This window comes from Poecilia latipinna, unplaced genomic scaffold (assembly GCF_001443285.1).
Source record: "Poecilia latipinna isolate Pla-1442-1.1 unplaced genomic scaffold, P_latipinna-1.0 Scaffold63, whole genome shotgun sequence".
NCBI lineage: Eukaryota > Metazoa > Chordata > Actinopteri > Cyprinodontiformes > Poeciliidae > Poecilia > Poecilia latipinna.
This window is the reverse complement of record NW_015112679.1, coordinates 273,933-285,420: the sequence shown is the minus strand read 5'-3', so window position 1 is coordinate 285,420 and position 11,488 is coordinate 273,933. Positions and strand designations below refer to the sequence as shown.

At 41.0% G+C, this 11,488-nt stretch overlaps 1 protein-coding gene across 2 annotated transcripts; it reads right to left on the bottom strand.

The window, feature by feature from the left end:
- Positions 1–216: 216 nt before the first annotated feature.
- Positions 217–9,076, bottom strand: LOC106963278 (GTP-binding protein REM 2-like). Of its 2 annotated transcripts, none has more exons than XM_015058113.1 (6): positions 8,865–9,076; positions 8,435–8,495; positions 6,584–6,893; positions 6,429–6,502; positions 4,124–4,301; positions 217–901 (listed from the first exon to the last, which is right to left on the bottom strand). In XM_015058113.1, exons 1-6 carry the CDS (start codon positions 8,978–8,980, stop codon positions 609–611), a joined length of 1,032 nt encoding a protein of 343 aa, XP_014913599.1. In that variant the 5' UTR covers positions 8,981–9,076; the 3' UTR covers positions 217–608. The 2 variants fall into 2 exon arrangements, with proteins under 2 accessions (XP_014913599.1, XP_014913607.1); XM_015058121.1 differs by lacking the exon at positions 8,865–9,076 and adding an exon at positions 8,621–8,858.
- Between the last annotated feature and the right edge of the window lie 2,412 nt (positions 9,077–11,488).

Genomic DNA, 11,488 nt, shown 5'->3' with positions numbered 1-11,488 from the left:
TCTGTCCTCGCTGCCCTTTGTGGCTCCTCCGCCGTCGTCATGGATGCAATTACAGCTTAAAAGAAATGAGCGCAATGTGAGGTCTTACCCGGTAAAAGGTTACGGATATCTGCAGAGATGCCTTTATGCTGTGTGTTTCTTTCCAATACTTTGATTACTTCCCATCCGCTCCAGGTGACAACAGAAAAATAAAGAATAAAAATAAAAACTCAAGGCCAACGTGAAACAGCCATTTGAAGGCTCAAAAAAAAAAGCAATTTATTTCGCTTTTAAAGCTGTGGCAGTTAGGTATCACATCTACAGCTTATTTACACTAGTGTTTTTCTTGTTTTTCTTTAAACTTGTGTACAAAAATTCGCCATTTGACATGATAGCTAGTTTTTCTTCCCATCTCCTCCTGTGCGCCGGATGATCCTTCACACCATACTGCGATACCTTCCCGTTTGTTTCTCCGGTAAATTCGCACACCCCCTCCCCCATCTGTCATTCACATCCTACATCTTTGTCCACTAAGTGCTGCGTCACTCCCTCCCTCCTCCGTTCTGCAGCTTTACTACATCACTTCGAGTTATTTCTGCTAAGCTATTAAAACTCCTCGCCGCGTGCGATCACAGCGCCCCCAGGTCGTGGCACGAGCGGGACTTCTGTCTCAGGAACTTGCCCACTTCCCTCTCGCGCGGGTACCGCGGCATCAGGCTGGTGAGGAAGCGTTTAGCACGCGAGGTGATGCTCTCTCGCTGACCTCCTCCGCACATGTCCTCCGCGCTGGATCCCGGAGGCCACGGCGGCTGACCTCTGGCTAGTCGCACAGTGGACTCCAGGAGCTCCGGCGTGCGGTGGTCCAGGGAGGCAGAGATCTCCAAATACAGGCAGTTGTAGAGGGCAGCGCTGGACATGGCCTCTGACGGAGACGACAGGAAGGAAGTCAATAAAAATCATGTCGCGTGTTGTCAGAGCAAAGAATCTTTACCATCATCTACTTAAGAGGTTTTAATGTGATAACCCAAGCCTTTTTGGGGCCCTAAGCAGATTTTAATTTGGGGCCACCAATACCAACACGTCGAAGCCCAGATACTTCATAATTTCTAGGCTGCGCTACACATGTAAAATACCTACTACGATTAGCGTCATTTGTAATTAGCTTACATCATAGAGGTGTTATGGCTGTTGATTGGGGAATAACAAACAAGCAGAGATGCTCTGATTAATCTGCATTTTGAAATGCAGAGTGGTATTTAAGTAATGGCATATTAACTTGAAAGTAACAACTGCAGACAAACACCGAATATGCAGTAAGCAAAGTTAGCAAATTGAATTTCTTCCGTTTTAAAAATTTTGCACAGCTGTGCAAAAAATGTGCACAAGGTGAAATCTATCACCACAAAAATAAATCAAAGGATGCTCTTGGGGGCCCCTAGTGTTGTGGAGGCCCTGAGCAGCTGCTTAACTTGCGTATCCCTTGGTCCGGCTCTGATGATGACATTTAGAGTTAGATTCTGGGCGAAAAGTTTTTAGTTTTAAGAACATTTTCAGTGTTTTTCAAAAATATTAATAAGCCCTGAACTTTTTCATATATATGTTTTTGCTTTAGAACCACAAGCTTCATGGTGTTTTATTAGGATTTTATGTGGCGGACCAACTCTAAGTAGTGGAATGAAAATGATGCAAATATAAAGATGAAGCTATTGCTTCACAGAATCAGGTTTCACTGCTCTGTAAGTTATTAACATCTTTATTAGGTTTTTTACTCTGACTGAAATTTATTTCTGTTCTCTTCAGCAAAATCATTTTAGCTCAGCCAGTTTGGATGGAGAGCATCTGTGAACATAATTTACAAGTATTATCTCAATTAGATTTAGGTCTGGGCCATATTAACACAGATCCAGTGCCTATTAGACATATTGACTTAAAGGTAGTGAATTATAATGCAATCCTTTATTTTATGTTAAATATTTGTAATTATTTGTCATTATTTTTGTTGAAATCAGTTTTCGTGTTGACATTAAAGGTTTTTCTTTTTTGTCAAAAAGCTAAAATAAAGAAAAGCAATCATGTAGAAACTTCACACATTAGACAACCCGTACATGATTTGAAAACAGACATATGAATGTGTGCAGCTGTGGATCAAACAGAGGCAGAGTGGGTGAACAGAGGGTCAGCACTCCAAGGTTTGCGTCTTTAGTGTATTTTGGAGTCGTTTTGCATCATACTAGAAGGACATTTTCTTTACAAACAGAAACAATGTTGCTGCGCTGATTTTTCTGCTATTAGCAGATATTTTGGCGCCATTAGCAGCACGAACAGTAATCAATATAACTTGCCTCAAAGACCCCAGACAGTCGTAACATTAAGAAGCTTTTACATAATGAACAGTGCAGTCATTTCCCACGGCAGGGTGCACTGTGGTTGATTTAAAACGCGACATTCTTTGACTGTTCGTGTGTAAATCTGGCAAATGTTATATAATGTCTAAAGAAAGTACCCCGTATTTCAGTTATCAGGACATGTGACTCATAGAGCCACATTAGCTGCAATAACTTGCAAAAACATCAGTCAAGTTGAGATCTGAACTTTGACTGAGCCATTGCAACACCTTGATAGTTTTCTTTCGCATACAGCTCATCCAGAAAGCATTCGCGGTGCGTCACTTTTCTCACGTTTTGTTTTTGTTGCAGATTTATTCCAAATTCTGTTCAATTAATCTCTCTGCTCAAACTTCCATGCAAAATATGACATTACGACGACGAGGAAAAAGAGTCTGGGGCTGCCCAGAATATTTTCAACTTCTGAATAATCTTTCTCGCTGTTGAATAATGAACTTGTAATTGTTAGCAAATGCTCTTATAACCTATTCCAGGCTGATAGGCAGCAGAACTCACCACACTTGCTTAATTAAACAATTTACAGGGCACACTTACTTGGTGAACCCCAAGCCGCTACTTTCCCTCTCAAGTCCTATAAGTAGGAAGGCTGTAATTGGTTTTTCCACACATATAATCCTCATTTTGTTTTTTGTTTTTATTTCTTTAAGGCACACAGATTTAAATAATTTAAGACAATTGTTAAAGAATTTATCATTTATCTTGGTGGTTATTATAGTGGGGGGCTGGAGGAAAACTAAAAAAAAATAAAGATGAAATGAAAAAATTTGACTGAGCTGAACTTTTCTAATTATAAACAGAATACTAGACCCATGCCATTAAAAAAAAGAAAAGAAATGAAGTTGTGAGAATAAAGTTGTAATAATAGGAAAATAAAGGCACAACATTACGACTTTAGGCTCACAATACAACTTTCTGTGGTATTAAAACGAGTTCAAACTCATACGACTTTATTCTGATATTTATGACTTTATTCTTGTGATTTTATGACTTTATAACTGTGATTTATTGTTTTTTATTTTTGCTTTTAGCGCGGCCGTAATACTCCATCATAATTTTTCAATCAATATTATAAAGCAAAAATAATTAACTGTAACGTTATTTGCCACCTTAGTGTTTTTTAATCTTTGCTCCTCGAACTAGCATAGCAAGTGCAAAATGGGCAGGAAAAAGACTCAATGGAACCGTCCATTTGCTAAACATATGTAATAATCATTGATTAGTGAATAAAAGTGAGGAAACAAAACATAATAGTCGATGTCTCTTTACATATTTTGTAGAACTGTCTATGGGTTTGCTAAGCGGTTCTGCGCTGTTTGGGGCGGGAAAGTTTGTGAATCCTTGATTTATGTAAGTGTATTTCCCGATTGATAAAAAAAACAAAACATGCACAGCACTTACGCCATTAGGATGTTGTTGACTTTAGTGCCACCGGTGTTTATCAAAATCGATGTGATGTTTAACCTTCGCGTAATGGAGCTAATAACACACTGTCACACAGCCTGAATGCTGCGAAAGTGTTATGAATGTGAAGAGGCAGCCGCACACTCACTACAAACGCTCTCCAGCTCTGACTGTAATTGTGGCACCCTCTACACTCCCACACCGCGGTGAGACACGCAGTTTTACATTCACGTCGCTGTTTACTGCCATTACAATAGCAGGAAATCCCGCCACCTGGGGTGAGAGCAAGAGGCGCATGCGAAACCACGGGGAGAGGTGGGCGGAGAATGGAAACGCACCTTGAGCTGTGACCTCGCGCGAGCGAACCAGGTCGCTCTTGTTACCGACGAGGATTATGGGAGTCTGAGGCTGCGTCTCTCTCAGGAGGAGACGGAGCTGGGCCGTGCGGTGGAAACTGCGCCTGTCGGTCACGGAGAACACGAGGACACACACTTCACACTGGAGAGCCGACAGGTCCTGTGGGAAGGTAAAAACAGATAAAAAATAAATAAATAAAAAAAAAGGTGGAGACTCAGTCATTTACACGTCGAAACACTGCACTTCAACAAGATGTGGAATAAAAACACACAGCTGTTGCGAGGAATCCCCAGCAGATGCTACTTTTATGGAACGAGGACGTCAAAGGGAAACAGGACATTTTATTTCAAACCTTAATGAAGAAACACAGCATTTCAAAGGTTTTGGAAAAACACATGCTCTGGTTATCCATTGTGCTTCTGTGATCAGTCGCCTTCTTGGATGAGCTGCTGATTTGAGGTGAAGTTAAAAGATTTAGAGTTGGTCCTCCTCCTTCGCCATTCTACCAACTTTGTGCAACACTGTCAGTGAAACAGACCCTCAGCATGATGTCACCACCACCATGCTGGACAGTTAAAGTGTGTTGTTTACTTTTCTAATCGATTTCTCCTAACATACTTATTTTCATTGTTGCCTAATAGTTCAGAAAACCGATTTAAATGCAACCTACCTAACAATCTAGCCTAAAAATACCTCTTTGTCAAATTGCTTTTTAAAGCTTGAAAATCAGTGTAACATTCACGTTATTGATGAGTATATATAAACTTCTGAATGACACTGAAATTAACGTAATTGAGAAAACTATTTTAGTCAATGCTGCCATTGCTCTTTCTTTGTAAAAAAAAAAAAATCTCTGTATTTAAGGACTGCAGCTGCTAGAGGTAAAAAAAGACAACAACAACATGGAGGTCCAAGTTACTAATAAAGCTGTTATATATGTAAGGCTTACAAATGCAGATATACAGTGCTTTCAAATGCACAAAGCAGATATTAGTTGGATGTGTTGATTTATGGTAGTCAGAGGGGCCCCATGTTAAAACCTGTTGGGGGCCCCATACGGGCCTGGACCGCCACTGCTAAGCACCAACTGGTGATGATAAGCACGGACAATGTCTCCACTCCAAATTTAAGAGCCGCCACCCCAAAAAAAGACGGAGTGCAGCAACAAAATCATGAGCCTTCGGTATTTTTCACACATCCGTCTAAATCAGAAACGCTAACGCAGTCAGCTGGCACTCCCAGGCTGTGGGCGGCTCAAGCCAACATTCACACAGACGCCTCTGAAACGCACTCGAGGGAAAAGAGGAAGAGATATGCAAACAAGCCGAGAGCGAGCGCTCCTCGCTGGAACAGATGCACATGCTGCAGATTTACTCTCCTCTCCTTTTTTTATTTTTTGTCACGACACCTCTCCAGCCTGGGCAATTATTTTTGCCACAGTGCTGACAAGAACAAAACACGAAAAAAAACCAACAAAAACAATGATCTCCTGGTACAGAATGGGAGCAGATTTTATTTCACTTGCTTATGCATACAGCAATAATACTCCAAATAGCACCTGTTTTCTTTGCTTTTTGTTCTTTTAGATGCTTTAAATGTTTGTACTGGTAGCCTGTCTAAAGCATCGTGCATCCAGGGGGTGAGCTGAAATAAAAAATTTACATGCCGCTTATTTGGAGTCTATTTTCATCCTTCGCTACACTGCAAAAACACAAAATCTTCACAGAGGTAATTTTGGTCTAGTTTCTTCTAGTGCAAATATCTCAGTACATTTGAAATAAGATAAAACTAACTTGCAAGTAACCTTTCAGCACGATAAGTCGATAATTCCTTAATAATGATTGAAAAGTGCTAGATCCATTAGCAGATTATTTCACTTATAACTTGGGAAATATGTCTTGTTATAAGTGAAATACTCCACCTATGGAAGTAGTAGTTTTCAGGAATTATTGATTTAAAACAAGCTCTTATATCTTGCTCAAAAGTTACTTGTAGGCTCATCTTATTTCAAAATGAGAAATAAGATATTTGGAAAAGAACCTAGACAGTATATTACTGGGTAAGATTTTGTGTTTTTGCAGTATAAACCTTAAATAAAGGAAGGGAAATGAAAACTTCTCCCTTACCAAACCAGGAATTAGGTCAAAAAAAAAGAAGAAAACATACAGTTCTGTGAAAAGTTTGAAAAGTAGGTGAGCTCATATGGGTTACAGCTGCAGAGAGGTCTCGGCCGGCCTAATGAGGGAGCTGGGAGCAGAGCGGACCCTGAGGTGTTGTTTGGCTCACCTGTCTCCAGTTGTCATAGATAACGATGGTGCTCTCCTCGTCATCCACACTGACTGTGCGCACGTAGCCCTCCCCTAAGGATGGAGGACAGCCTCTGTTAGCTCTCGGACGACACACGCTGCTGTTTACTTACCATCTCTGTTAATCTTGCGTACCGTCGGAATCCACCGACGCAGCCCGGTCCATGTCACCGGCAAAGGCGAGAGCCAGGGAGGACTTCCCGACTCCGTTCTGACCCAGCAGGGCGATCCGCAGCGGCCCGTCGTGCCTGCCCTCCATGGAGATGATGGGAGTGTCGTCCAGGGCCGGGCTGAAGCCGAGCGGCGAGGGGGAAGGCCCGGCAGCTCCCGAGGCCCAGTCCACGTCATCGTGAACAGCTTCTTCTCGTCTGAGCTGGTGCTTTATGGGCAGAGGAGTGCTTCCTCTGCGGACAGTGGGGGTGCTGGGCAGAGTCATGCTGTCACACTGAACCAACAAAACACACAGTAACACACTTTCAGTAAGTTCCAAAACTTTCTTCTTCTCATAGTTTATCTAGAGACATGTTGAAACCAAAAGAACCAAAAAACAAACAAAAGAAATCTCCAACTGTCAAGACATGAGTACAATTTTCACACATTGAAAATGTGTGAATTTTGTCTCTTTTCTCCTTCGTCAACAGAGCAAGAGTCATCCTCGTGGCACCAGTTCCAAAACAGCAACAATAAAAATACACGAAGGAAAAAAGCTAAGAAAATTGTGTGCATGGCAGACTATGCCAATTGGCAATAAATCTTAAACAATTTTAAATCTTTCTCATTTCCATTTGCACAATCCCATGTTTGTTAGGAAATCGTGGTTTGAGCAGCAGAATTGTAGACGTGTCGAATCTTCCCTGCCAATGGCAAAAATTTTATTTTGCTATTGACTCTTGTTTGATGGCATTTATTGGATCGGATGATTAAAGCTTGAAGACAAGCAATTCATTAATTCAATAAACAGCAGCCTCTGAAGTGTGTGAGTGGCCCATACGCAATGAGTACAGCCTGGTACCTCCCCCTAATGCTGGTCACCAGTTTGGTCACACACTGGAGTGGGACAGCATTGCATTCTTCAAGAGGATTAGTTTTTTCAAATAAACCCTGCAGCCAAACCAATAAATACTTTAAGTAACTACGACCGATATTTTTTTAACACATCTGTATTGATCTGATTAAAAGTGATCTGATATTAACTAACAACCGATATTTATCTCCGTCATCGTTCCCGTTTGTGATCAATTTTAAATATGTAACAAACATGTACTGCACAGGTAAAGGTTTTGAACAAAACATATTTTGCAATGTTTTTCTAAAATTGTGAAATTGTGTAAAAAAAAATTATATATATATATATATATATATATATATATATATATATATATATATATATATATATATATATATCTTACTCATTTACTACTAATTTACTACTAGCCAGCTAGTTGCTAACCGCTCTGCCATTTGGTGAAAAGATTTTGACAACTGTGTTCTAACATACTTGTTAAGATAACAAGAAGTCACATTAGAGAGGCAAGCAGTGTTAAACAAAAATTATTTTACTGTATTTCTTTTTCCATAACTTGCGAAATTGTGTGGAAATATATGAACACTAATGCAGGACTAGCTTGCCAGTTGCTAGCGCTCTGCTAATTGGCGCTAACTCCTTCAGATGTTTTCAGAGGAAAAGTGTTTAATTTTAAATATTACATATAAAATATATTATTTTGTATAAATAACATAACATGAGAAAGCACTTTAATTTTAGTAGACAATATTGAAAAAAATATATATATATATATATATAAATAAAAAACTTAGGGACACCCACTCTCCATCCACATTTAACACTCACCTATATAGAAAACGCACCTACATACAGAGTCTCCGTGACTCTGAGCAGTCACAACAACAGCGCTGATAATTAATGTGTTTGAGTCGTTCCAGAGGGGTGATAGGGGGCTCTCGGTGCCCCCATGCCCTCCTTACCTTGGCGGCATTCTCCTCGATGCTGAGCCTGTCTTCGGGCACATCTGTCGGCATCTGCAAGCTGAAATAAAGCGATCGGGAGTGAGGAGTCCGGAAGACACAGAGTAACGCCAGGAACGACCCTCTGAACCCCCAGCCCAGTCATTTAATGAGCCCCAGCTCCACCGGCCCGGTCTGGTTTCTCACCTCTCAGGTGTCTGTCGGCAACTACAAAGTAAGCACGGATCCACTCTCTCTCTTTCTCTCTCAATCTTTCTCTCTCTCCTCCCTTGCGTCCTCCCTCCTACTCTCTCTCTCTCTCTCTCTCTCTCTCTCTCTCTCTTTTGTCTCCCTGCTCTCTCACTGCTTTCTCAGGTTATAGGGCCCGGGTCCAGCTCCGCAGGCAGCTCGGTAATTCATCACTTCAGACTGACTGCTGTGTGACTCACACCTACTAAATGCTTTCCGGACCCAGATTTCCTGCTGAGGAGGAAAGGTGAATCTGGCCAATAAAAAAGGAAGACAGGAAGAAAGGAACTTTTCTGCAGGTATCTGCTGCAGATGCATGTAGTTAATTAATTAAAAGGAGAGAAAACAGAACTGGGGTGTAGCTTGAGAAGAAGCAGAACTGTGGAAGGATGGTAAGTGTCACGAAGCTCTCATTAACCTCTGGTACCGGAGACGGGGACGATGCAGAACACGGCCTCTAGAGGGCAGTACAAGACAAGCGTTTTCCCTATTAATTGGTTACAGAGTGAGCGTATCCTTGGGAGATATGTGCAATTAAGCAATTTATTGGGTTGTTTCTTTAGGAACACAGAGTTATGACAGTCTATCTGACTCCCAGAGCCGATCTGGGATTCTACAGGACCAGAGGGAGGATCTGACATGATGGCCACAACTACCACCGCCACAGCGGTCCATTTCATCTTTTTATATTGACCATGTTTGATGTGCTGTCGTCTACTTTCTTTAATGAATTAATTACTTAAAGGAATGTTCAGAGGGTTTTTCTTTTAAAAACTGTAGTAGATAACTCTTGGAATTTTTATTTTGCATGAATATGTTTGTTTGTTTTTCCGAGGCTGAAGCTAATCTGACCTGGGCCATGAGCAACGGTAATAATTTTACTGATTAAAAGTAAAAAGTTTCATAAACGAATTTGTACCATTCTTGAACTGCAGTTGGGGGTGGGGCATAAAAAAATCAGTTCAAGGTCCACAAATTGCCTCTGGGCTGCACTTTAGACACCACTGCACTAGGTGGTGCTACAGCATCTGCTTGTTTTCCTATTGACAAACACTGCCCTTCTGAATTAAAAATAAAAACAAAAATTTACAGTGTAGTGTGTGGCCTGTAATAAATCTCACACTTCTAAGGCAGCCCATGTTTCAAACTGCCACACAAGGTAGCCTTTTTTTAATACACTATAATTTTTCCTCCAAAATATCTGGGCATGCCACTGAAGAACGGCCACTTACTTATCTTAAAAACTCAGAGGTTTATGACTACTCTGTTTTGTGACGCACTAAGCTGACGTTTGAATCGTGTCTCTACAACCAGAACATTTTTCATCCTGTCCTCTGAAACCTCGATTGCCCTTGGCGCCTCCAGGCCAGCAGGGGGCCTTCAGTGGTCGCTTATTGCACTTCTGCCTTGGGCCGGCTCTACTACAATACTCTGTCTCCTGCTTTTGAACACCTTTAGATATATTTGCCACACATCTGCATGAGCACAGGTAGATTGATAGATTATTCAAGATGTGTGTGTTTTGGATGCATTTTGTGTCAGAATATGTCTGACCACTAGCAGTCGTGCTATTCACCCCCCCCCCCCCCCACGCCCTCCGCCAGTCCCCCCCTCCCCTCCCTCACAAAGCAACAATGGATGCCGGCAGTGAACAGCCATAGTGCTATTATAGCCCTAATCCTGCTCCTATTATACAGGCCAGAGAGAGAACGAGAGACACACACACAGAGGGGGAGGCAGAGCCGAAGATGAGGTCATCCCAAACAGCACACACCCAGGGTCAACGCTTCACTATAGAAGCACAGAGATAAAGGGAGGGATGGATGGGCATGTGGCTGCCAAAAAAAAAGGAAAAAAAAGAAAAAAAAAGAAAAAAAAAGGCCTACCGGGGACAGAATGTGGGAGATACACGGATATGGGAACGTGAGAGGAGAGGAGGTTAACACCTCGCTGCAAGGTGTGCAATAAAACATGGACACAATGCAAGGTTGTTTTCTTTTTTTTTTTTTTTAAACAACTTTGTTTATTTCATACGCGTATGAAACCACACTACAATGGGAGCGGGAAACCACGGCGATGGTCCTCGCTTCTGTAATAATGTTAATTCTAGTCACGACAGAGTAAAATGATAAACTGTAGGAAAGTAAAAATACACACTAATGGAATGGAAACCAGTGAAATAATTATAAGTACATAAATAAACATTAAATACTGAATAAATAAGTGAATAAATAAAAGAACAATTGATTTCTTTTCTTTTTTCCTTTTTTATTGTACCTACACTCACACAAAAATAAATAGCCTCTAACGAATGAAATCTGGCGTTGTAACTCTAGCTCAGAAAATATCTCAAGAACAGTTTGTGTTTCCGTCTCTGTTTTGATCCCTGAACTGTTAATTAGTCCCACAGAGTCCACAGTGACCAGCTCTGTGGTGTCACATTTTGCTTTGGATAAGGAGACCTGCAGAGGTCTTCCCCCAAAAACATCTTCCTATTTACACCAAGCTTTCTGTGTCTTTACTCTGCGATGGATTGCTTCGAAATACATTTCCAGAACCCTACATCTCTGCGTTAGCAGAAAAAAAACAAAAAACAAAACTTGATTGTTTGTAGCAAACAGCAAGTCTGTACTTTGTTCTTGGCTGAAGGCCACTAACTAATATGTTCAGCTAGTAAGAAAAGGAGCTTCCTTTAGCTAAAACACAAGGGCAATGTCACAATCACTGACGGATTCCTCTGAAAGGTATCCTTGTACATTCTTTAATCTATGATTATTCCTTTTTTTTTGCATTTTATTTATTTATTTGTTTATTTTACAAAGAATA